Here is a 27,728-nt window from a genome sequence, read left to right on the forward strand (position 1 = left end):
ACTAATATGAAAACAAATATATGTATGTATATGCATGATTGGGACATTGTGCTGTACACCAGAGATTGACACACTGTAATTGACTGTACTTCAATTAAAAAAAAAAAACCTAACAGATTAAAAAAAAAATCAAGACAAATTTACAGGAGGTAAATCATTGGTTGCCTGGGGCTGGACTGGGGTGACGGGAATGGAGAGTGACTGCTAACAGGTACAGGGTTTCTTCTGGGGGTGATGAAAATGTTCAAAAATTAGACTGTCATGATAGTCAACGCAATTCTGTTAACATCCTAAAATTCAATTAAATGCACATTTTAAATAGGTGGGTTTTACAGTATGTGAATTATGTCTCAGAACTGTTATATCTTAAAGATGTTATTATATCTTAAATGTGGAGAGAGAGAGAGAAAGGGAGAGAGAAAGGAAGAAACTGACCCGAGTTTAGAGACTTGACGTGACCTACGCGTGGTCTCACACAGCCAGTGAGCAAATCCAGGTCTCTCTAACACCCAAGTTTCACCACCTTCCTCTTGTTCCTCAGCTGCCATTCAGGACACAACACACACATTCAACACATCCCAGTCTCCAAAGAAATTTTGTATCCATTAGCCATTTGCTCTTCAGGATAACTTTCATGCCTTGAAAGCATGAATCTGACTGCCAGGGTTCGAATCTGAGCTTTGCCACTTAATGTGTGAGTTGGGCATGTTGCTTAACCTCCCTATGACTCAGTTTCCTCATAGTAAGACTACGGTAAAGGTTAAATGAGATAATGCACATAAAGCGTTTGGAATAGGATCCAGTACACGAAATTTGATGATGATGATGATGACATTATAGGCAAAGAAACTGACTATGGGTAGTAAAACAAACTGACCAGAGTCATAAGGCTGGAGAGAGATGGAGCTGAAATTTGGTCTTCTGAGTCCAAACCCCAACATCTTTCTGTTCCACCATGCTGGCCTGATCATCCCTCTATAAGCCATTCTTCACAGCCAGGCAGAATGATCTTTAGACATGTAAATAAGTTCCAAAAATTTTTTTAAATAATACTGGAGTGTTGAAGGTCATGAAGAAAATAGTAATGACTTCAATGACATAAAAATTTTTTCCATGGCAAGAAAAATGCCCTAAACAAAGTCAAAATTCAAATGCCAAATATATGTAACTTTTTAGAGGCAAATAGTTTATTCCCTAATATAAAAAGAGCTGCTACAAAAAAATATGATAAATTATAAGGAAAACAGCAACAATATAGTAGAAAATGAATAATAGATATGTATACACAGCTTTAAAAACGTAACTGGCTCTTAAATATTTGAAATATTTGACATAACAGCCTCTCTCATAGTAAAAGAAAAAGCAGTGTAAGTCAGATTAGTCTCTCTCCTGTTTCAAGGGCTTCAAAGGCGATTCAACATTCTTCAAATAAAACTCAAACTCCTTACTACAAGCCACAAGATCCCACATGTTCTGGCCTCACCTACCAGTCTGATCTCAGATCATACTACTCCACCCTGCTCAAGTCACAGGGATCTCCCTGCCCTTCCTTGAACAGGCCTGACTCTTTCCTGCCCCAGGGCCTTTGCACTGTTTCCTCTGCCTGGCATTTCACCTTTCAAAATAAGCCACATCTTTACAGAGGCCCTCCATGACCTCTCAGTCTCAAGTAGTAATCATAGTTACTCTAAGCATATCTACTTGATTGTAATTCTTTTCACAGCACGTGTTATTATATGATTTTTTTTCAACATCTGGGTTATCTGCGAGTCTAGGTCTACTGACTGATTTTTCTCTTGATTATGGGTCACTTTTTCCTGCTGCCTGCATGTCTGGTAATGTTTATTACATACTGGACATAGTGGATAACGTTACAAGGAGCCTGGGTGTTTTTATTGCATATTGGATGTTGTGGAGGACATGCTAAGGGGAGCCTGGATTTTTTATCTTCCTAAAGAATGCTGAGTGTTGTTGTGACAGGCAGTTAAATTGCTGGTGGATCATCCAGCTCCTGTGGAGGCTTGGTTTTAGGTTTTGCTAGGGTGGGGTTGTTTGGGTTTTTCCTTTAGTCGGAAGGCGTGGCCCTTAGCCTTGGGTTTAATCATAAGGTGAGGCCCTTCTAGAGTTGCAAAGAAAAACCTTAAGCAATTACTAAGCCCTTCTAACTCAGTGGAACTTGAATTCCAAACTCTGTGTCCCCAGCACCAGGACTTCACTGAAATGTCTCCTCCCAGCTGCCCTTTCTTGCTCGGTTTCTTAAAGCTGCACTCAGCCCCTGCACAGTTTACAAGCTGCCAAGGATTTGAGGAGAATTTGTGGGAAAACATGGCCTGCCTTTCCTGGATTTTCCCTCTCGAGTTTTAGCTTTTCTGGTCGCCCCTCCGCTCCTACCAGTGAAGCTGCCACCTTCTGTCTGAGCTCCTCAGATGGGCAGCGCTCTCAGGAGGAGAAGCTGCTTAAATGAACCCCTCCCACATCCGCATCTTCCTGGTCAAGGACCCTTTCCTCCCAGCGTCTGCCTGGTTGTGCTGTTCGCCTTAGCCTCTAAGGACTCTTGGCCGGAGAGTTAGACTAATACAAATTAACCTGCCGTTTCCAGAACCAGAACTCAGAATCTGACATGGTTTTGTTCATTTTGTCTCCCATCTTGTTCAGAAGCTTCTGGGGACCTGCTCTGTCTTCACTGCTGTATCCCCAGGACCTATCACTCTGCCTGACACACAGCAGTGCTTAGTAACAAATAATGAACAAATGAATGAATGAATTTCATTCCTAGATAACAATCACAACCAACCAGTCTAACTTTCTGCCCCTTGTCCCAGCTGCCAAATTACTTTTCCTAAAACAGAGCGCACACGCCTCCTGCCACCGAGCGCTCAAAATTCCACAGTGGGAAGGCCAGTGGGGGAGCGACACTGGTCACTCTGTTCTCCAACAACACCAGGATGGGGTCCTCCCTGGGCAAGACACAGGTGACTGACTGAAGGACCAACGACGGCAACCGATGTAGTTAATCCTCCCACATCAGGGCCCCTCCCCTCAACTTGCTCCTTCCCTTCCAGCCACCTTCCTGGAACCATAAATTGGCCCAGGACTGGATCCAGGCCTGCCCCAGCCTCCTCTAAGGATTAGGCATCTGATTCACAGAAAATCCCCTCCATCAAGGACAGTAATAACAGAAAGCAGCCCTTGGCAGGGGGTCGGGAAAGGGTCTGGGACCAGAAAAGAAAGAAAGCAGTGCTTGCTTCCACGGGTGCTCTCAGAGATGGGACTGGACGTACAGCCCAAAACGCCACGGGAGCCCACAGCAGCCCAGGGGGCAGAACCTTCTCCTCCACGCGTGGGCTAAATTAATCCCAGCCAGGCTGAGCAGTCACAGCGAGCGGCAAATGAAGGGTCCAAAAGAGGCCCATGTCGGTCAGGAGAGGCAAGGCTGGGATCAGGCCACCTTCCCACAGCTTAACAGGTAAGGAAACTGAGGTCCAGAGAGGGGAAGGGGCTAGGATGTCCAATCCAATCGCAGTACCTCTTGAGGCCTTTCCTCCTGTTACATCAGTCACCACTCCAAGCCCCCACGGCACCCCCTCAACGCTGCCGTCTGAAGTTCTACAGATTCAAATCCACATAACTCTCTGGAGTGCCTGCTCTGCGCACAGCATGTACCAGGCAACTCCGGGAACACGAGGAAACACACAGCTCCCTCCTACTTAGAGAACAGTGGGTTTGGACACAGCAGGACGTGAGGGCAAACAGGCCCCTAAAATCCAGGTGTCTGGGGACAGAGGAGGGAGCTGTGCCCTCAGACTCTCTGAAGTCACTGAGGATGCGGGGGAGGCTGAGGGTGAAGAATGTAGGTCACAGAATGGCAGCGAATGAGAGAAGGACGAGGAATCTGGGGGCAGCAGGGAGGCCTGCAGGAGCAGTGCTGGGCCGAGGGGAGGCCAGGGGCTCTTCTACGAGGTAGAACCCAGGCGCTCAGCCCAGCTAGGGGCCTGGGGGACCCTCGGGAGAGGGCGTTTTTCACCCAAAGTTGAGGGCTGGAGCTGGGGCTGGGCCCACACAGAAAGGAAGCTGTTTCTCCAGGGGCCAATGGAGGAGGAGATCTAGCTGGGCCTCGGCCGAGCTGGCAGTGCTGCAGAGAGAGGGAAGGGCGCGAAGGCATTTTGAGAACTAATTCTGTGTTCTCTGCATCCGTGCTCTCAGCAAGCACACACGAAGTGGCAGAGGGAGCTCAAAGCACAGAGGCCTGAGGCCCCCCATTCCCAGAAGACCCCCTCCAGCCTCACCCACCCCACAGCCTCCCTCCACTCGCCTGGGGAGCATGCAGGGAGTGGAAGTGGCCCTTACTGGAATCTTGGTAATGCCTGCATCAGAGACCAAGATGACCTCTTGTATTCTGATGGCAAGCACACCAACAGCACAACACTAGGCACCAAGCTGCGGGTCACGATGCACTTGTTGGTGAGTGCATAAATGAATAAATGAATGAATGAAGCCAGGCAGGGAACTATGCACTGAGCACCAGCTGCACATCATTCATTCGTTCAACAGATACGGATTGAGAATCTAATCAGGGCCAGGTGGGGTGCCAGGCAGCAAGGGTGTCCAGATGAGCCACACAGACATAAATCTGGGCACCATAAGGGCTGGAAGGTGCCAGGCTCTGCGTGAAAGGCGTGGAGACAATAATGGACTCCCTGACCTCACTGAGCTGCCCGTAGCCTCTGGCTTTTGCTTTTGTCTGCCCAGCAAACTTCCCATCCGCTTCCCTTTCTTATTTATAAAAAATCTTCCTGCATCTCTGGCTATGTGAGTGGACCCAGGGCTCACCCTTAGCTAATAATCGTGTCCATCCCCCGGCCACAGTGATTGGTCACTTAACTCAAACAGGGCTAAACCAGAGTCCTCCCCTGAAATACATGAAGTCTCTTCTCTCTGTTGAGATCACTAAACTGGGGCTGCCAAACGTGGCCACGTTTCCTTATGAGGAGAAGGCCTTGCTGCTGTAGGTAAGAAAGGGGATAACATGGAGAGAGACACACAGCTGAGAGATGGAAGGAGAGGTTGCAAGTCCTCATGGTGCAAAACGTCCAGGCGCCGAGATCTCCGTGGCTCTTATTCCATCCTGGGCATCACTCAGGATTGTCTGCAGCCACGTTCCTTTTTTTTTTTTTTTTTTTTTTTTTGCTGAGCTTGTTTGCATCGAGTTTCTATCTTTATAACCAAAGAATCCTGATAAACACACAACCCTAGGCGCTGGAGCCAGAGCCTTTCCCCCAGTATGAAACACTGGTCCACGCTCCTTACTCCCCTGGAGGCCTGTTCTGGGGTCCCCTCTGACCGTCAGATCAGTGATGAGCTTCTTGGGCCACATCAGAGGAGGTGCTGGGAGGCTGGACCCACCCCATGCTCCTGATCGCTGCTCCCCTAGAGGCTTTCTCATCCATGCAGACAAGCATTTATGACTCACTGTACTAGGTACTACAGGGAAACAAAAGGACAGGGCTTCTGCCCTCAAATGCAGCCGGAGAGGCAGAACTCACGAAGTAATCCACGACAAAGTTATAAGCAACACATCAACAAGGTGCAAATCAGTCAGGTCTAATTTATACTGCATGGCTGGGGGTAAATGGACAGAAACAGATCTTCCAGGAAACTGAAGTGTGACAGGAATCTTTCTGGTGTGGACTCCACACTCCCTTGCTTTTCAGACATCCAGGGCATCACCCTGAAAATTTACTCCTCTGCTCAGGGGCAACTGGGTTTTCAAGCTGTCTGCCCTACGCTGAGTAACCCCATCTTCTCCCCCCCGATGGACGGTCCCTGTGGCCTCCTTTCCTTTCTCGTCTGCCATGAAATCCACATGATGTGCTGGTGGCGTCCTGAGGCTGAGTGCAGACGTTCACAACTGCCTGTCTTTTGGAGCAAAACCTCTCAGCCGTCCCTGCCGCTTCCCGGACTCAGCCTAGCGTTGGAGGCAGCCAGAGGTCTGATCTCAGATGAGACGGCTGCTCCCCATCACAAGTTGAAGACATTATGCTGAAGGAAGTTAATTGTAGCACAGTGCCTGGCATGCAGCAGGCCCTCCACAAATATCTACTGAATGAGAGGCATGTCAAACAAAATCCAGAAAGGGGCAAACAGAGACAAGGACAGGGAGGGTGTTCCAAGTTGGGGGGATGGCAGGAGCAAAGACTGGGGACCCAGCAACCAGCCTGGCTCAGCAACTAGAGAGCTGGGGATCAGGGACCAGGGACCAGCTGGTGAGCCCCAAGAGCTGACAAGATTTGGTCCCAGAGGGCACAGCTGGGTGGCATCCAGCCTCTCCTCCATCTCCCCCATCGGCACTCCTCCCCAGGCCACGCAGAGGCCAGGGGTCATCCCAGGGAGAGCCAAGGGCCGCCCGCAAGGCCGCCAGCCAAAAGGAGCAGCTGTTTTCAATGAGTCGCTTGGCCCTGAGGCCAGGGCTGGAAATGTCCGAGTCAGCAGAAGCTGCCAGCCCCGCCCTGCTGAGAGGCTACTCTGGGGACCCAGCACCCCACCCTGCACCATCCTCTATCAGAGGCTGTGTCCATGTCCATGCACGCACACTGGACCTGAGGCGGGGCATTCCTTCCACGGAGGGCAGGGGAGTCAAGGACTTTTGAGGCCCAGTTTCCTACCTAATTGTGCCACAGCCTCACCAAAATCCTGGGCAAGTGTGGGCTTCCCTCTGCTGTCCACCCTCCAGGCTTCTCACACCCCCTCTCCTCCCGAGCCACCCCTCCACTCTAGCCAGGCCAAATTGCTTGCCCCTCATCATGTACAGTACACCTAACAATACCCAACACAGGGGCCCCACCAAGGCTCCGCTGTCGCATGCATGCATGTGTAGTCTCTCAATCTCTCCAGCCCCATGAGCCTCCTCTCTCACTCATTTCTCACTCTCCCCCATTCCATACTCAGGGTGATTTGCTGTGCTCTATTAAGATGTTAATGCAAACTCTGGCAGAGGATGAGTTTAGAGGTGGGCTTGTCACTTAAATGCTAGAGAAGAGGGACATGAAGAGGGTGGTGGGAGTGAGAATTCAGGTAAGTTCAGAAAGGCAATTTTAACCCTCCAGTGGCTCTGCCTGCCAATCCTCGGGTCCCCCAAGTGGCCCCTGGGGCTCTCTGGGACACAAATCCTCACCCGCCCTGACCTTCCCCCACTCCGGCGATTGAATGCTGTTTGATCTCATCCCCTGCTGGCTTTTTGTCTTCTCAGGGTAAAGCATCACAAACTTTTCTTCCGTCTGTCCTTTCCCAAGCCCCATCTTGTAGGAAGGCTAGGAAGGGCGGGGTAGGGGTGTGGTGTGCTGCCGAGCCCAATTTCGCCTCTAACCTCTGGCAGAAAACGAAACCCTCTGCTCCTGGGCAGCTCCCGCGGCCTGGCTCCTCCGCCCTGTCCCCACGCCTCTTCCTTACCGGAGCATCCCAGGGGCGGGCCCACCTTGGACCCTACCTCCCGCCCGCCCCCTGGACCTAAGGTACTGGGACCCGCCTGTCCTCGGAGTTCTGGGTCTTCGCGTCCGCTCTGCGCCCCACTTCGCAGTGCACCGCTTGTCGGCGGCGCGCCCTCCCTCCACGATGCGCCGCCCCCACTGCCGGCGCCCCAGCTTCCCGCGCGCCCCGGGCAGTTCCCGAGCCTCCGCGAGGCCCCGAGGTCCGCCCGGTCCCCAGCCCAGCTCTGCGAATCTCAGCTCTGCGGCCCCCACCCCACCCCCCGGCGCCGTCTGCTAGCCCGCAGCCAAAATAAACAGTCCAAAGCCACTTCCTTCCCCAGGGGGCAACTTTCACAACAACGGCCGGCTCTGGTCGCGGCAGGAAGTGGCTTTCTGGGCCAGCACAATCCAGCCTCACTGACCGGGCAGCGAAGGGCAGCATTCAGGACCCGGGACTGGAGCCTCGCCCAGCTCTGCGTTTGCGCTTGGAAGGGAGCGCGCGTGGGTGGGGGTGTGTCCACCAGACGCGCAGGCATCACCCGGCTGCTCCCAAGAGCATGTCTCCGCCAGTAGTGCCCACCTCCTCGTTGACCGAGACCCCGGGCCTCTGCTGAGCCACATTTGTTTTATCTGTGGGAGTCCTGAGCAGATTATTTCATACAGTCACTGGCAGGAGAGCCCCAGCCACAGCTCCATAGTTGGCTGATTGACGATAAATGAGAGAATTTATTAGGAGGCAACCAGGCAAATTTAGAGAGAGCAATTTTTTAGATTTTAATTTTAACAAAGTGGCTGCAGAGGTGTGTGCCGGAGCCAGGGTCAGTAACTGAAAGCTAAAATATTAGAAGTCCCACAACCCTGCTAACTGCGTTGTCAACAGAAAGGAAGAATCTCCTTCCCTTGGGCCTTTCTGTATTTCCCAAAGTGAATTTTTTTTTCAACGTAGATATTCACAAAAAAGAAATGTGTGGAGGATTAACCTGAAATGTATTGCTTTGTTTGTGAGAGATTGAGGTTTCAAATATAAACAGTCAATTCACAAGTAACATTTTATGAACAATTTCTAGCTGACAGTCTTTCAAAGAACACAGAAAAAAAAATGGTTGGGACCCCTCCCTGCTGCACACAACTCAATGAGTTCCTCATTGGCCAACTGCCCTTGGAGGACCCAGGCTGTGTCCTTGGCCTCTCCGTGATTTGCCTGAGAGTCTGGATTCATGGTACATGTCTGTTGAATGACAGAATGAATATGAACAGGAGGATCTTAGAATCCATTTTGTCAGTCTTTTAGAATGTGGAAACTGAAATCCAGAAAGGTTATGTGACTTGTCCAAGGACACTCCAACAGCTGGAACCATGACCTTTTCATTAGGACTAAAACTTGTTCAAGTCCTTAACAGCCCGATGCCAGTATTTCCTTATATAAGTTGACCTTATAATTTATTGTCTCATATTGTGAATGAGAAGGAGAGTTAGTAACAATTCCACCACGACAAGAAGCTTGAGCCAGGACTGTCGCAGCAAACTAGGACATATGGTCACCCTGCACTTGCAGGAAGAGACCACAAATAGTGATACAAGCTAATGTTTACCATGCACTTGCTGGGTACAGGGGACTGGGTTCCAGGCTTTCTCATTAATCCCCACAGCAACCCTCAGAAGTAGGTAAAATTCCTATCTCCACTGGATAGATAAGGAAACTGAAGTATTAAAATAACTGAAAGATCAAGCATCTTGGTAACATGGCCAGTTAAGAGGCAGAGCTGGGATGGGAGGCTAGAAAGACCAGTCAGTTCCAGAGTTGAAGTTCAAACTGTTCCAGGTACTTTTAACTGATAATCTGTAAGCACAGTGTATTTGGCCTTCATGGTACGTGAAAGAAAAGTGAGCCAACATTTAACACTGGAGAGATTTCACATAAAAATCTGAATTTCCAGCTACCCTCAGACACACTGGGCGGCCTGATGACACTGGGCCAGTGTGCCTGCAGGGAACCAGTCACAATTTCTGGGGGCGGCTGCCCACCTGGGTGGCGACTCACCAGTTTGCCACAGTCCCCACCCACCCCTTTTGCAACCCCTACCCCAAAACTGAGGTGGAATGAGAGTGGCCGTATATTTTCATGCTCCCACCATGGTTTTTATCAGAGTAGAAAAATATTCTTCAGTATCCTGGTCTCCATTAAGAATGGACCCTCCCTTCCCTCCAAAAACAAAAACCGAAAAAAGAAAGAAAGAAAGAATGACCTGAGGGCTGTGCTTATTTCAAAATTGGGAAAAAAAAATGTGTTCAGGGGCTTCCCTCTAAATTAAGCTCCACTGTCCCGCAGTCACAATGTCCCTGTGACACGCTGCATTCCTTTCTCGACATGTGTTTGAAACGCAGCACAATATGATTCTGATAAATCGTGACAAGTTTCACTACAAGTTTTTGCTCTGCTCGTTGGCAGTTTCGTGACCTTCTGACGTGGCGACATTCAAGGACTTGTTTGGTTCTCAAAGCAAAGCATGGCCCACTTTAAAGCCATGATGAGAAAAACAACTCTTTTGAGCCGCTGCCTCGGCATTTTACAGTATGACAAGCCCGCTCATACCCAGAGTCTGGACGTTTAGATAAGACCTCAGTTTGGGATGCCCACCACAAGTGGGATGTTCCCACTTTGATTTTTCTGGGGCACCTTTTAAAATAACCACTTAGAGTTGAGCCCTTGAAAAATGAGTGACCTGGGTCCCAACCACCTTCTAAGTACTAGGTGTCTGCCACCCTGTTCTCTAGCGCCTCTCATTGGTGACCAGGGATGCGCCCCACCCCCTGCCCAGTTTCTGGGATCTGTAAGTAGCAAATCGTTATTTCTACCTCCCCTGTATTGACTGGTTTATTGAAACTGTGCTTTCAATCAAAACAACCCTAGGGTTTTTACTTTTCCAAGGTGGAAGCTCAGTTGCTTAGAGATGTCAACACCAAATCCACGAGCCTCTTCTAATCTGCATATTCTTAACTGAATACGCCAGCTCCGGCTTCTCAACATAAAAGTTAAATGAACTTAGGATCTTTTTTGCTTTGAACCTTCTGGATCTCCCTAAAACTATATGCCAAAGATGAAACTTGCTGTCCTCTGAGATGACAGGCAGATGGGACCTTCCTTATTCACACCTTCTCCAGAGGCACCAGGGTGAAGGGCTTAGGAGGGTGGCTCTGGAATCAGGACCCACCTAGGTTCAAATCCCTTCTTAGGCCCTGGGGCTGGCTGCCTCACTTTGGGGAACGCACCAATACGACCCACCTCCTGGGTTTCTGGGCAGATTAAGCAAGAAAATGCTTAAAGATGTTCTGTACCTGGTAAGCACTCAGTAATTGAAGGCCATTATTGTTTTTTGACATTGAAGTGCCTTTACCCAGATGGGGGCTGTGAGCTCAAGAATCTGTTTGTTTCACAGCAGAGAGCCTGGGAACCAGGCTTCGCAGACACTGCAATCTGGATAAGAGGAAGTGATAAGAGTAAATAAAGCCAAGGACTCGCGTGTTTAAGCTGCTCTTCAGAAGAATTACAAGAAAAATAAATCCACAGTCCAGATGTGGAGTCCTCCCCTGGTTCCCAAGGGTGCCTGGTCACTGGCAATGATCATTTTTTTCTGGCCTCTGAACTTTTGGACCCTCCTCAGGTGCGCCTGGCAGGGAGATGCAAAGAGAAGAGGCATGGACAGTATGTCAGGGAAGAGTAGGGGGACTTCTGGGGAGGTCAGGGAAGCCTGGGGTATGCTGCTCTCCCGGCCACATTCTGCGGAAACAAACTCCAAGGGCCATTGTAAAGGGAAAATGAGGTCACAAAACACGCAGCTGGAAGGGAGGGTGTGGAAGGAGGTGGCGTAGCGCCCACACTACTCACCACGGCAGATGCTGGGACGGGAGGAGGAGGACAGAGTCTGCGTGGGACCCTCGCTAGGACTCAGGCAGTCACATGGCATTGGGGCCCCAAGAACAGAAGGAGGAACGGGTTGGGGCAGTGCAGGCCAGGGAATCTAGCCTAGGCGTTCAGGTTCTGATTCTGCCATCACAATGTAAATGATCGTAGGGGACTCTTGTTTTCTTACCTATAAACTGAATTCAAAAATACCCTCCTCACCCCTTCACAGGCTCCTGGGGAGATCTACAGGGATATTGACATGACCCTTTTAGGGTCTCTCTCTCCCATTAAACTGTTCCTTCAGAACAGGAGCTGTGTCTTATCCATTCATCTCTCCAATTTGGGGCATACAACAGGTGCTCAGTACATGTATGTGTGTGTTTTGTTTGTTTGTTTTGTGGGGGAGGTTTGTTAGGTGTATTTATTTATTTATTAATGGAGGTACTGGGGAAGAACCCAGGACCTCGTACATGCTAAGCATGCACTCTACCACTGAGCTATACCCTCCCCTCCAATACACGTGTGTTGAACAGAGCTGGACCAGGGGAGATGGAAAGGCAAGCTGCCCTGTGTCCTACAGACAGGGGGTTAACATCCTCTGGGTTACACCTTCCTTTAAAAACAGATCATGTGTTGACAAAGAATAGAAAGGAATAAGGGAAACATGAAATTATTTGTAATGCCAGGAGGTCAGGATTATGCATAACTTTCTATTATGTTATTATAATGTTTCTGGAGTAAATAAAACCAAGGGAAAGGAGACACAGAGGGCATCTTAAGATCTTTGAAGGAACCAAACCTCTCTGCATTTCCTACAGAACCCAATTCTGTTCTCCTCAGTGTTTGGCGAGGTTGACTTGCTTTGCCCTGGAGGCCACTACGAGTCATACAGACAAGACCCCACCATCACCACCATTGTGACATCACCCAGACCTCCAATGACACAATAGACACAATACAAAGAATGTCTGCGAGGGCGCCCCCCCCCAAATTCCTTCTCTTTTCCCACCCTTTTGCTCCTTTTTGCTGATTTCTTCCGTATATTTTGAGAACCGTATTTTAAAAGTCCTGCTCCCACAGCCATCACAGGTCTTCCTCTCTGATCTTAGTTACAAATCAATGGTGCGGTCAGAGAGCTCAGGCTCTGGACTCAAGTCTGGGTTTGAATTCTGCTCTTCAACTAGTCATCTGAGTTCTTCATCCTTCAGTGCCCTCACTGGTTCAGTGGAGAAAATACCCCTCGTGTTTACTGCACAGAACAATTAGCACCTGGCACGTGTCAGGAGCTGTGCTGGTGCTGCCCACAGGGTGCACCTGGCACGTGTCAGGAGCTGTGCTGGTGCTGCCCACAGGGTGGCGGGCAGGACTGGTTAAGACCAGGGAGGGAAAGACTCACCACACTGCCCCACACAAGTGAGCTCATGGGAGCAGTAGCCCCAGGGGGCAATCCTTCGGGAAGAGAATTTGGCACCCTGTGTCAAAAGCCTTCAAAAACACAAAACTTTGACCCCAGAGTCCACTTCTTAGGGATTTAACCTAAGGAAATAATTAAGAATCTATGCAAAGATTTCACTACACAGCATTATTTATAATACCAATGACTAGGGGAAAATTAATATCCAACAAATTATGGTGTTAACTGAGTAAACTGAAATACACTTACGCAACAGAGTACTATGCAGGCAATAAAAATTAATTTATAAAAGAGTATTTAACCATGAATAGAGGTTCACACTGTAACTGATTTTTAAAAACTGAATGTATAATATGACCTTATTTCTACTTTCTTTTAAACCAGGTAAAGTCTGAAAAGACCTTTTTGCATTCTTGTAATTAAACGTGGGTGTCCAAATTGCCAGGGGTGCTTGTTTACAACGCAAGTGGCCAAGCCCTACAGCAGACCTGCAGGATGAAGGAATGAATATCTGGATTGTAAACAAGATTCCTGGGTGACTCTGAGGCTCACCAGAGTTGCAGAACCACTGTATATGCCTAAGTGTTAACAGCTATTATCACTGACTTACGGGGTAGCTGGTGATTTTTATTTTCGTCTCTTTGTATTTTCTACAATTTACATGTTTGGAATTTAAAGAGGTATGCCCTGAATGTCCAATAAGGGATGAGTTAAGGTATATATATACAATGGAATCTTACATAGCCAAGGGAAGGACTGGGTGGAAATATACTAATGACAGGCTGGCATAAGAAAGAAAGTTACAAATCAAAACTGAAACACCTATGTAAAGTTCTATACAGAAAGGGATGGAGAGGAGAGGAGACACAATTTGGACGGATATTCTCCAAAAGGTTAATAGTGGCTGTTTCTTAATGGTGAATTTTTAGCTACTCTTTCTTTTTTTTGTAACTTTTCTATTTTTTGAATTGTCTACTATGAGTAGGTATCTTTTTTTTAAATCACAAAAATGTATTCTTATTCTGAAAAAATATATATGCAGCCTTGTTCAAGTTAGCTAAATGAAGCTCCTCCAAGTTCAAGTGTGCTCCTGGGGGCCTAGTGGGGGAAGGAGAGTTAGTGAAACAGAAAGGGTGGGGGAGCATAAAAGGGTAAACGCTAGCATTCCAATGAAGAAGAGAACCCAGTTCCACCCAAAGGGCTTTGTAAACCGTACTGAAAGGGCCAACTGTGTGGAGGAGGAGGGGGATCAAAAAGATACTTCCCAAATAAAAAAACGTAAATGAAGAACACACAGGGGAAAGATGTTTGTAACAAATATGGCAAGAAGCTCATATAAGCCAATGAGAAAAATATAGAGACCCCAGTAATTTTAAGCCCCTAAGACCTGAAGAGATAAGATGATCAAGGACATGGATGAACAGACAGTTCACCCAGAAGAAACATTCACGTCTAATGAGGGTACGGAAAAATGTTTAAAAGCACTTGAAATACTGGTAATGTTCCTATTTGCTGGATCTGATCCTTGGTTAAATGGGTGTGTTCAGTTTGTGAAAATTCATTGAGCTGAACATTTATGATGTGCTCACTTTCCTGTTTTTATATTATACTCTGAGAATGAAGAATTGTAAAAGCAAGGGATGAATAAAGACAAAATAGAGGCTGGGAGAGAGACAGAGAAGAAGCACATAGGTAGATACAAGTATTATAAAGTTCTCTGTCATGGATTAGGTGGTGGATTCACAAATTCATTATCTTATAATGCATAATTATTTGTTTACAAGAAGACCATGCAGAAAACCAAACAGTTCTGGATTGCGTTCCCTGCTCTGCCACTCACTAGTATGTGATCCAGGCTCTTCGCCTCTCTGGCTCAATTTCCTGATGGGTGAAATTGAGGAATGTGAAGATTAAAAATATAGCGCATGTGTTATTGCCTAATACTGATCCTGGCGAACTAGATGTACTTAAGTATGCATGTGCTTTCCATTTCTCATTTGTTGCACAATGTTATATAGAAACATCACAAAGTTTTCAAAAAGGTGGAAGCTTTCTGAAAGGCTGATTCCCATCCAAGTACTAACCAGGCCCGACCCTGCTTAGCTTCCAAGATGAGATGTGACTGAGTGCGCTCAGGGTGGTATGGTCTATACTGACTGATACCTTTCTGATTTCCCTCATCCCCTAAGCACTGCCATTTAGAGCTTATAAAATTTTGTATCCTGATGTTTGTTCTTTAAGTGCAAACTTGTGTTACAGCATTTGCATCCTCTCCTGTTGTCCCTTCTGCAAACACTGGGCAGATAAGAGCAGGATCACAAGGTTCACCTTTGGGGGTCTGTTAACAGAAATAGCCGCAACGCTAGTGCCCACACCCACGACCCAGCTCTTGCGGGTGAGCACCTTGAGAGCGCCCTCAGAAAACCCTGCTCTGAGGCTGACTCTCCTACACAGGCCTCCTGGCCTGCAAGCCGGGGAGGCCCAACTCCAAATCATCGTTTAAGAAAAAAGAGGGGCAGGTGTGGAGTAGCTCACAAAACTGCAACCAGGGTCTCATCTGGCTGGGGTCTCGGTCCCTGGAGTCGCCCATCCAGCACACATTATCCACACTTCCCTCCCGCAACCAGGCTGTCCCATTCCTGCTGGACCCCACAGTGCAGGGCTCCCTCCACGCCCAGAAAAGCCCGCCCTCCCACGAGACTCTGATTGGCGCTGCAGAGTCACGTGCCTCAGGCTTGGCCCCCAAGTGGGGGATGGGAGTGGGGGAGGGTGCTACTGGAATCACGTGGTTGGACAAAGAGAAAGTTGTCCTCTGCCACTCTGTTGCTGGAAATTACAAACAGGTTTTTTTTTTAAAAAAAAAAAAAAAGCTTTAAAAAAATAGTCACTCTTGTTAAATAATATGTAACATAATATGACAGAATATGACATACATAACCTGTTAAATTTTGGTATGGTCTTTCTACCCACTTTATCTATATACCACAAACACACACACGCACACACGTCCAAACAAATGTTTTTGCATCTTGTCTTTGTATTTATTATTTTAGAGAAAGGGTCTTTCTGTCTCTTAATTTTGTGAAAACAATTTCAATGGTTTTATGCTCTTCTGTGATGTGATACGCCACGTCGCAGTTACTCATTCCCTAGCTATTACTACTGGTCTTCAATTTGTAAGCAGATTGTCTTAATTATAAATAATGTTGTATTGTATATATTGTTACATCAATCTTTGTTGGCACTTTGTGAAGGGTATCTTGCTTTTTTTTAATTGCTGGTGATTTAAATATTTTCCAAAGGCATATTAGACATTGGTATTCCTTCTCTGTGAACTCTGTTCCCAGCCTTTATTGTCTTTATCTATTCTGATCTCAGATGCCTTAAAACTACTGAGGGTGCTTGTGTTTTTCTTATTGGCTTATATGAGCTTCTTGCTATGTACATTCCAGATATTTCTCCCTGTCTGTTGTTCTTTTAAATTTTATTTGGGACCCCCTATGGTCACAGCTTCTCCCACCAAGGGTAACTGCTCCTGCCTTCAAATAGCATAGATCAGTGTTGCCTCTTTATGTATTTTACACAGATGGGTCATGTTTCATGAATGCCCTTGCATCTGGCTTAGTGTTTGTGAGCTTCACCCACATGTCACATGTGGTTGAAGGCTGCTCATTCTCATTGCTGTCTAATACTTCATCGTGTGGAGCTACCACAATTTATCCATTCTATTCTTAATGAGCCTTTGGGTAGTTTCAAATTAGGGGCTAGTTTTCAGTTTTTGACTTTTATGAATAGTGCTGCTATGAGCAACTTCACTTTTTAAAGACTATAGTTTAGTCCCTAAGATTATGTAATAAATACAAAGGAGAAAGGGCACCTTTTTAGTGGAGAGATCTGGTTGACACCACCTGAACCAAGTGCTCAAAGTTAGCATCATCAATAAGGGAACAAACTGACTTAATGTGACACAATGGGAAGGACATGGCATCCCCCCTGTGGTTTTCTTTCCAAAAATGTTTAGCATGAACTTAATGATTCAACAATCAGACAAATATAGACTGTGAGCGTTCTACAAAACAACTGGTCTGGAGTCATCAAAAACAACCCAATCCAAAAATGGGCAGAAGATCTAAACAAGCAGTTCTCCAGTGAAGACATACAAATGGCCAATAAGCACATGAAAAAATGCTCAATATCACTAATTCTCAGAGAACTGCAAATCAAAATTACAATGAGGTATCACGTCACACCAGTCAGAACGGCCATCACTCAAAAGTCCACAAACGATAAATGCTGGAGAAGGTGTGGAGAAAAGGGAACCCTCCTACACTGCTGATGGGAATGTAGTTTGGTACAGCCATTATGGAAAACAGTATAGAGAGTCCTCAAAGAACTAAAAATAGACTTACCGTATGATACAGCAATCCCAGTCCTGGGCATATACCTCCAGGTAATTCTAATTCAAAAAGATACATGTACCCCAATGTTCATAGCAGAAGTATATACAATAGCCAAGACATGGAAGCAACCTAAATGCCCATTGACAGATGACTGGATAAAGAAGTTGTGGTATATTTATACAATGGAATACTACTTAGTGATAAAAAATAAAATAATGCCATTTGCAGCAACATGGATGGACCTGGAGACTGTCATTCTAAGTGAAGTAAGCCAGAAAGAGAAAGAAAAATATCATATGATATCACTTATATGTGGAATCTAAAAAAAAGAAGAAAAAAGAGGACACTAATGAGCTCATCTACAAAACAGAAACAGACTTGCAGACATCGTAACAGTCTTATGGTTACCAGTGGGAAGGGATAAATTTGGGAGTTTGAGATTTGCAAATGTTAACCACTATATATAAAAATAGATAAAAATAAATTTCTTCTCTATAACACAGGGAACTATATTCAATATCTTATAATAACCTTTGATGAAAAAGAACATGAAAACAAACAACAACAAAAAAAAGCAATGCCATAAAAGACAAAAAGGCCAACAATTCTAGACTAAAGTAGACATGACACCATACTGAGTCCTGGACTTGAATAACTGTTGACGTTACTGGGACAACTGGAGAAATCCAAACACGAACCGCATACTACAAAAAAGTATTTATCTGTTCTATTTCTTGAAGGTGATTGTGGATTTATAGAGGAATATCTTTGTTTTTCATTGATACATGGTACAGAACTCAGGGAAATGTCATGTCTACAGCTGACTCAGAGCCTCACCACACACACACGGTGAGGTGAAGCAAATGCAGCCAGATGTTAACAGTTGGTGCTTCTAGGTGAAGACTATATGGGTGCTCACTGCATTATTTCCCCCCAATTTTTCCAGGCATTTGAGAACAACTATAATACTAATGTGGTCCTCTGGGATTTTTTTCCCACTCAACAGCATGTCTCTAAGACTCACTCATGCCAGTGCATGTAGCTGAGGTCCGTTAGTTCACTGCTGCATTATATTTCATTGTGTGTCTATTTCCTGTAATTTATGTATCCATATTTCTTTCGTTGTGCGTTCTTGTTTTTGTTTTGGCTATTGTAAACATTGCCTTCCAGCCCCTTCCAAACCACCAATGCTCTTATGTCCTCAGATCCTTCAGAAACGAGGTTAAGCAGCTATGAAGTTAGAAAACCCTTTCCTCAGGGACCAAGACTGGCTGCAAGGCCATTTCCTGTTGAATTCCTGCTTGACCAGGCTGGTCTGACTCAGGGCTGTTTCTCTCTGTGGTCAGACAGGTTCCTGACCCTCCGTCTGAGATTTCAGAGCAGTCTACTGCTTCCATCTTTCTTCTAACAAACTTAAAACGTGGCACCTAAAATGACATCAGTAAACCTTTGCCTCTATTTACGTTGCGTTACATTTTGGGGCAGGGATTACTCTCAAAATACAAGCTTCAGGAAGGCAGGAGCCATGCCTGGCTTGTTCACCACGGTGTCCTCAGTGCTAAAGACCAGGCCTGGCACATTGTCAGTGTTCAGGAAAACAAAAACAGTTAACCGAAAGAATGAGAAAATAAATGTCAGTGGTCAGGCATGCATTTTCATATAGTTGTTACCGGTATGTGTATATTATTTTGTAGGATTGCCAGGTGTCATGAGAGCTTTCCTTCTTAGATAAAGTTCCACATAATGATTAATTATCTATTTGTCACTTAGAACCACATAAATTGTCCATCGTGGTAAGATATCTTGGTTTGATTAGCCATGCTCTTCGTGTTGGGCGTCTGGATGGTTTCCAATTTGTGGTGCTATTATTAATAGCACTTCTATGAACATTTTTTTTCCTCTTTGGAATTAAGGCCTTACAAATCCCCCAAAGTGGAATTATGAGGTCAAAGGATAAGAAGTCTTACATATCTAGTTTCTCACATGTCTCACATGTTCTCACATGTTATTCAGGGAATCCTGAATAACTGAACTAACTTATGTGCCCCAGGCATACATGTTAGTTTCCTCACAGTTCTGCCAAGATTAAGTTTGCCATTTTTACTAGTTTAATTACATATTTCTTAATTGATGTGCACTTAGGATGCTTCCATATTTTGGCAATTATAAATAACGTTGCTGTTAATGGTGGGGTGTATGTAGTTTTTGAATTAATTCTTATTTTGTGGTTGGCTTTATTCCTCTGATAACTATGTAATTTTAAAAAGCTGAAGCTCTAAACGTTCTTAGAAACAATGAAAAGTACATATATTTTTTTTAATGTGCAGTATATTGTGTATGTGTATTTACATGCAATATATTGTGTATGTACAAATTGTGACAATTCTACCTAATAAAACTGAAAAATGAAAAAAAAAGCCACAATACCTGACGTTCAGTAGGTACCTATATAATTGCTTTAAATGAATTAATAAATCTCTTGCATCATCAAAAAAAAGTTAACTTCTAATGATCTTTGCAATGTGACAACCTGCCATCCAAATTTTCTCAACTGTGATCAGCTAAAAATTAAAACTACACATTTTAATTTATAATCCAGTTGTCCAATAACATTTCAAATTAAAGATTCCTTTTCCCATTAGTGTGTTGCTTCTGGTGTGTCTCACACTGAGTCCTTATAACAGTCTAAGTCTACTTTTGAAATGCATTCCAGTCCACTGGACTTTTTTTCTATTTATTTTACTTTAAATTTTATTTTAATGGAGGTACCGGGGATTGAACCCAGGATCTCATGCATGCTAAGCATGTGCTCTATCACTGAGCTATACCCACCCCCAATGTTTATTTTAATTCAATGCCATATGTTTTTCATGATTGTGACATCATCTAAAACTGGAAGGATAACTCTCCTAATTGCCTTTCTACTATAACAAACAAAATTCTCATCACAAGAAAAAAAATTTTGTAACTATGTGAAGTGATGGATGTTAACTAAACTTAAAACGGAGATCAGTTTGCAGTACACACATAGAGCAAATCATTATGCTATACACCTGAAATTTAACACAATGTTCTATGTCAATTATATTCAATAAAACTGGGGCAAAAAAGCTCTTTGCGACACTTGTCTGCTCTTTTTATTTGTCTGTTTGTTTCAGTAAACATTGACTAAATGACACTGTCCCCAGGGCTGAAAGCTGTGCAGGGTCCACACAACCCGGGAAGGAAGGAAGTGGCTCAGCCAGACGGGTGGCAGCGATGAGTGTGTGAAAGGAGTCTGGGGAGGAAGGCTTTTTCCCGCGAGGGAGCGGGGACCCCGGGACATACCTGCGAAGCCAGGCGCTAGAGCAGAGGCTTCACCCAGCAGAACTCAGGGCACCAGAATGTGACCTCCTCTCAAGGGTTTAAAGAGAAAGGCTAGAACCTGATTGTGGAAGGCCTCAAATTCTCAATTCAGAATATTGAGACTCTTCTGTTGGTGGTTAAAGCTGCCCTTTTGGATCACAAATCTGGCAATAATGCTGGCTCTGGACGGAGGATGGAAGCCAGGAGGCAGAGACCATGGATGCAAAGTGCATCACAGAGGCCAGAGGGAGAGGGAATTTTCAGTGTCCATCAACAGGGAAGCAGTTAGAAAAGAAAGTCCACCCTTCCAATGGGCTACTGATCACCATTAAGAATGAGGCAGCTCTGAAGCCTGTCATAGAAATGCCAAGAATATTATAAAATAAAAACTCTTTGCAATATACAGTATAAAGCATGGTCTGATTATGTGTGTGCATGTGCATAAAGACAGGAGACTACCCAGAACTACAGACAGTGGTTACTGTTACGGTGTCGGTGGTGGGAAGGGAGGACTCAGATTTTTTACATTTTACTTCTGTATGGTCTGACCGTTTTCCACCGAGCATGCATTATTAAAACTGAGACTATCAAGAGTATCCATGCTGCAGGGTGAAGTCTATGGAGGGCACCGGATTTAGTAATTAGGGAACCTAATTACCGTGACCGCTGGGAGGCAACTCCTTAGGCATTTGGCAGCCGTGAGGTGGGGTGACCAGCCGTCCCTGTCTGCCTGGGACTGTCTAGATTTTGCACTGAAGTGCACAGCCCCAGGGAACTGCTCAGATCTGAAGTGACGGTTAGCTGGAGAAACTTCATGACGCAGAGAAGCAAAGAGGGAGAGTAGGAAATTCAGGGGCCAAAGGGGTAAGAACAACTGAGGATTTTTTTTTCTTTAGGATTTAAATTTACTTTCAGAAAATGCATGGTTACTTTTAGGCACTTACAGTAGTTAGCAAAGTGTCATCAAGAAGTAATGGGTAATCAAAGACCTACTTTGATTTTTTTTTTTAAGTGGTGGTAGTTAGAACGTTGTATGTTGAGAGGTAATTAGGTTTATTTATTTATTTTTAGAGGAGGTACTGGGAATTGAACCCAGGACCTGTGTATGCTAGGCATGTGCTTTTCCACTTGAGCTATACCCTTAAATCCCTTGATATTCATGTTTTCTCTTCCTAATAATAAAAATAGCAATAATTTCATATTATTTGCTAAGAAACGAGTGTGTCCAGCATCACACCTTGCATCTCATACACGTATTATGTAGTATCTGTGTAATTCTTACAGTACCCCTACGAGGGGCTATTATTTTATTTTTCCCATTTTACAAATGTAAAGACTTGAGCCTCTCCCCGAGGTCACACAGCTGGTGAGTGGCATTAACTGCAGTCCCATTGATCCTGTCCTGATTTACATTTCCAGAGGACTAAGAGGAGGCGGGATGTCCCCAGCCATACCACCCTCCTGCCTCAGTCTGCAGTGGGGAGCACCATGCCCACCTCTCCTTTCAAACACTCTCCCAGGATGTCGGGAGAGGCTGAGAAACCGGCTTCTTGTTTTTCCCTGTAGGAGCTCCAAGCCCACCAAGCCCCTAGAGATGGCCCTGGAAAAAGAGAGAAAAAGGGGTCTTCCCTCGTTTTGGGGTGTACCCCTGTGTTCTCCGTCTGAGAGACTGTCTCCCTTTAGCCCGGGTGAGCCCAAGAGGCAGAACCAGACCCCTAAGTGTCCTTCTCAGGATTCTGGGTCTTGAAGAAAGGGGCAGTGGGAGCCAGGCAAGAAGAGGGGAAGGACAGCCCAGGTGGCAGGGAGGGTGTGCACAGAGCCTGGAGGTGGGAGGAGCAGTGGAGGTGCGGGGAAGATGGAGCAGGGCGTGCTCAGGAGGGGGACACAGGGAAGACGTGGGGACTGGGTGACCTAGGAAGAAGCTGAGGTCTCGGTTATCATGCAGCAATGCAACCAAAGCATTTGGGGGGCAAAATGCACAAGGAACTGAAGACGGTGCTGAGGGGAGGCAGAAAGCATGGGCCCAGCCAAGTAGGATGGGAGGGGTCTACATGACTCAGAGAGGGGACAGAGGGTCAGAAGAAGAGGAGGAAGGGCAGGAAAGAAACTAACCACTGGAGTTTCACATGGGGCCACAGGTGAAGTTTGGTGGGGAACCAACCCAGGGTGTCCTCCAAGGGGCTGGAGATGGCTGATGCCGCAGGTCCCCGGGGCCGCAGGTGCCACTACGTAGCCTTTATCCAGCCTGCCTGTTCACGACACAACTCCCAGCTGAGGAGTAACTGGGATCTGCAGGGCCCAGGGTGTGTTCCAAGAGCTGCCTCACCACTAGAAGGCCCACTCCACCCAGATTTATAGGATCCAGTCAGAGGAAGCGGCCCCTCCCCATCTCATGAAGGACTAAACAGGAAGGGCCACTTCCGGTCAGCAATGCCCAGGCCCTCCAAGTCTGGGGACCCCCACTGGGGGTGCAGGGGAGATGGGTTCAAGAGAACTGGCCACAGTCAATCCTGCTCTCGGAGCCGCGCAGCCTCAGTAAACACCCACTGACTGAGTGAATGAACGAACATGAATCCTTGACTGCCAGGAAGTGGGGTCCCTCCACCATCAGGCCCTCTCAGTCACTCACTTATCCATGCCACCCCAGAGCAGACACCCCAGGTTCCCTGAGGACACCAAGGGGGGGTTGGTCCCTGCCTCTGGGGCCCCCTGGGACTGGGGGAGAGACAAGCACCCAGACAGCTGGGGTGCAACTGAGGGCCACCCACTCTTCCCCTTCCTAGGTTTCCTCTCAAAAAATTCATCAAGAGGATGTTCTAGAGGCTTGCAGTTATAGAGGAAAAACCAATGAAGCAGAATCTTCCAGCCTTTCCTAACACACACCCCAGCAGTGTTAATATTACAGAGATGCAGCCTGGTCTGGTACTGAAGTGTTCAGGCTCGGCAGACACACCTGGGTTCGAGTATCACTTTCACCGCTTCCTAGCGGTGTGCTGGTGTGGTCTTGGGCACACATCTTAACATCTCATTTGTTGACTACCAGAGTGTAAAATGAGTGATAACACACCCCAGGGTTGTGAGAGGTGGACGAGCCGTTGCCTGTGCAGCACGCGGCACGGCACCCAGAGCATACAGAATGGTCACCTCAGCAGTTACCACTTCATCCTTACAGGGTGCGATTATTTAATGCTTAAATTAGTGGTGAGTCCAAATGAATGCTCTTCTGAGAATTTTACGGTACTTCTGAATGATTTCATCAGCCCAAATCACTATACTCTGCAGGCATCAGAAAACTAGATTCCTCTTGTGTGAACAGTGGGGACCAAGACCCCAGCCTCCTCCTCCCCTGCCTGTGCCCTCACCTTGTCCAGGTCAGCCCGGGAAAGGGCCGGATCCTAGCACCAACCACAGCTCAGCTGAGCATGACTCCAGCCCTGGCAGCTCACAGAAGGTGAGCGGGCTGGAGCAAGGAAGACTGAGTTTTGGGGAGGGGGGTGTGGATTAAGAAGGCTCTGAACTCCATGACTCACCAGGAACTTGGCCGGAAGTGCAGGGGATCTGTCTGGCCCACTCTGGCAGTAGCAGCAAGTACCTGATGCCTTTCGAGAGGAATGCCTCCCTCCCTGTCCTTTAGACAGCAGAGCCTGTCCCCTCAGGAGGATTACCAAGGTCTTCTCACTCTCTTCTCACTCCCAGACCCGGATGCCTGATCCCTGGGGCTCCCAGCAACCCTCTTTCCAATCTGAACTTCACTCCTCTACTCAGAAACTCCCACAGGTGCTCCAGGGTTCCCCTACCGCCAGACAGCAAGAGGCTCCCGCCTTTGGCCAAAGAAGCTTCCTCTTCACTTGAGCTTCTCCCCCACCCTACTCAGGAACCCTCCACCCCAGCCCAGCAAGCTTCCACTGAATCCCCAGAACAGCCTAGCCCACCTTCCCGTCTCACCCTTTCTGCTCCCCTCCCTGCCTCTGCAAAGCCTGGTCCCACCGAGGCTTGGTGACCCTTTCCCCCACAAAGTTTGTCCTGCCTTAAACAAAATTTTCTTTTCTCCAAGGATGCAACTTATACTCCTCTGTACCTTCTTTCCTCCCCAGGTATTTGGCTCAGCACTGAGCAGAGAATGCTACAAAAATGCATCAATACTACAATCAACAAAGGTTTTCAGCCACACACTTTGTGGGGTATGCCACAAAGGTAGAGAAAAGACAGATTCTGCCATCCCACACCAAGGAGGCGCTGCTGCTCCGCCACCCCCAAGGGGTGCTGCGGTGCCCCATCCTCTCCTCTTCTGGTGGCCAGGAAGCCACCATCCACACCCCGCCCCCAGGACAAGTTTCACCCTTGCAGCGCTGGCCTGCCAAGCCAAATCCTATCTTCCACAGGCATTTCCTTGGGTCACTTGGATCCTGGTGCTGATAAATTCTTCCCAGGAACCACTTAATTCATCAGGTACAAGGGGATGCGAAAGGAATTTGACCTACAAGTATTCTAGGCAGAGGGAGTAGGGCAGGGATGGTACCTGTAACAACTTCATCCTCCTCTTGCTCAATGGCTGCCCTGGAAACCAGGCCACCCCCACCTCCACCCCCAACACCATCCTCAGCTTCCCTCCCCCAACCCCTGCGCACACCTTCTCTGGGGGTACTTAATGCAATACCACTGGGAAGGGGCCCCTCCAAGGCTGTGGGACAGAGGCTGAGGAAGGGCAAGGAGGGCCGGGAGGAGACTTGGAGGCAGAGGGGCACTCCAGGCGTCCTCCCAGACCGGGCCTCTCACCAGGCATTTCCAGCTCCCTCTGTCAAAGGTTCCATGGGGGGAAAGGCCGAGTCAGCACTCTGGCCGCAACTCTCCCAGGGCCTGGCTTTAAAATCTGCTCTGGGGCTCTGGGAATGGCCATCTTCTTCCACCCCTCCCACCCTGTCAGCCTTCCGAGTTCCTTCACAGAGGAGCAAGACACAGGCAGGAGTGCAGGGAGGCAGAGGGGACAGCCTGTGTGCCTAGACCTATGTGGGTAGGGAGTTGCCGCCTGGTCTGTTTGTCTGACATTCAGTTCCAGGTGGGTCTGGAATTCAGGAGGGGGCTCTGCTCGGTGTGAACATGCGTCACCCTGACCCCCACCTCTTCCACGGGCACAACTGGGGCAGATACATGTCTTGGTGGCCTGTGTCACGTCATCCCACTAGCTAGGCCAACCCAGCAAGCACTGGCCATGGCTGGAGGCCCCAGAAGGGCTTTGCACAAAACTGCACTCGCTGCACTGACTGTCCCCTTCCACTCACCCCCACCCCCAAATTGAGTATGAAGCAAGACTAGGCTTTATGGGCCCAGCACTGGGGCTGCAACAGCAGTTCCAGTTCTGACTCCTGCACCCTCCCCAGGAAGCAGATTGTTCCCTTTCCCTCTCGGATTCTTGGTGAGGGATCTGTCTGTCCACACACTTCACTGTCACCCTTTGAATGAGTAACAGAAAGAGAAGGCACAGCTTCAGTTTCTTTGTTTTCTGTTGGTTGGGTTTTTGCATCTTTAGCAGCTCTTCTGCTGCCCAAGATAGTCAGAGCCGCCCACACACCACACACAGACACACACACACACACACACTCACACACACGGTGCCCAGCCTATCGCTGTATCCTCCTGATGGCACAAAACTGCCCCACAGAGCTCGATTCAAGCGGTGCTGTGCGGATGCTGTATGCCACAGTCTGTCCTTGAAGACCAAGTGTGGAAAAGAAAATATAAACACCTCCGAGGTGCCAAGAAGGGCAAACAAGTCCTTACAAATTATTCACAAACAACAATAACGCAACGGTCCTGCAGCAAAGCAAAGAGCCCGGCCTGGAGACTCCTGGACGGAGCCTCTGGTTTCCCCGGACGCGCCCTGCAGGTCCCCGGGCCCGGGCAGGGCTGGCGCCGGGTGGTCCGGGAGGGCGGGCGCGGGGGTCCTCCCGGAGCCCGCCCTCTTCCTCCGAGGCGGCTCAAGACCCCCGGCTCCCCTCCCCCGCCGCGCGCCACATCTGGTTCCACTCAGGTCCTCCCCCACCTCCAGGCGCGCTCCTCCTCCCTTTTGCCCCCGCTTTCAGAAAAGCGGAGACGATTTTTAAAAACCCAGTCACACGCACACGCACACGCATACACGCTTCTGAGGGGGGAAAAAAGGAGGGAAAAGTCGGCAGAGGCTCGCTCCCCGGCGCCCCCCGCGCCCGGCCCCAGAAGTTGGCCAAGTTGGCAGCGCCTTACCCGGGAGGGCGGCGGCGGCGGCGGCGGCCCTGGGGCGGCCGAGATGCAGACCCCCGAGGAGCAGGACGCAGCGCAGCAGGTGACGAGGCCAGGGCGCGGGGGCCGGCCGGCCTGGCCCCATGCCCTCGGCGTGGCGCTTGGGGGACGCAGGGACCGAGGGTGCACGGGCGCGGCGCGCGGTGGTAGCCCGGCGCTGGGCTATGGTGACCGCCCGCGAGGGGCTGGCGTCTTCCTCCGGGTCGGGACGAAGTGATGCCTCCCGGGGAGAGGAGGGGAGGTGGAGGGAAGGAGGAAGGCCGGGCGGAGGGAGGGCGGAGGGAGGAGCGCAGAACCAGGGAGGAGGATTTGAGGGGCAGAGGGGAAGTGAAGCGGGCAGCGTGGGAGGGGAAGAGGAGGAGGAGCGGGCGCGGGGCTGGGGCCGGGGCCCGAGGCAGAGCGCCGAGAGGGAGAGGAAAGGGGAGGTGGGCGAGGAGGAACCGCGGGGTCCACGAGGACCCCGGTGTGCGCTCGTCCTCTCGCTCTCCGCTTCCCTCTCTCCCCGCCTCTTCTTCCCTCTCTTCTCTGTCCGGGCCTGGAGCCCCAGACGCTGCGTCACAACTCCCCGGCTGGCGCGGGCGGGGAAGCAACTGCAAGACTTTCAGCAAACTTCACCGCGTGGCGGGACATGGGCTGCGAGGCCCGACTGGGCGGGGGCGGGCGCGGGGGCGCGCGGCTGACCCAGGCGGCCAGACCCAGGCCACTGGCGCCCCCTCTATCCTGCCTCTTTCTGCTTAGCATCTGTAAGCCACAGAGCATCCGCTACCTTCACGCATAGGAGGACCCCTCCCCCGGTCTGGTGGGGAAAGGGCGGAGCCCAAGGCTCGGCCATCAGGGCAAACACTGGGGGAGGGGGAGGCAGGGCCCCTGTGCCATGTGCGGAGCGCAGACACTTGTACCTCTTGTTTTAGCATTTGCGTGACCCCCGT

General features: G+C 48.4%; 1 protein-coding gene across 2 annotated transcripts in view; it reads right to left on the reverse strand.

The window, feature by feature from the left end:
• The window catches only part of MRC2 (mannose receptor C type 2), a 56,062-nt gene extending 28,643 nt beyond the window's left edge, over positions 1-27,419 (reverse strand). For both annotated transcript variants that reach the window (XM_031468844.2, XM_031468843.2), the window contains exon 1: positions 26,764-27,419. In XM_031468844.2, coding sequence (XP_031324704.2) covers positions 26,764-26,884 — 121 coding nt within the window. In that variant the 5' untranslated portion in view covers positions 26,885-27,419. The remainder of the gene's footprint in view (positions 1-26,763) is intronic.
• Positions 27,420-27,728: the final 309 nt, after the last annotated feature.

This window comes from Camelus dromedarius, chromosome 16 (genome assembly GCF_036321535.1).
Source record: "Camelus dromedarius isolate mCamDro1 chromosome 16, mCamDro1.pat, whole genome shotgun sequence".
Classification (NCBI taxonomy): domain Eukaryota; kingdom Metazoa; phylum Chordata; class Mammalia; order Artiodactyla; family Camelidae; genus Camelus; species Camelus dromedarius.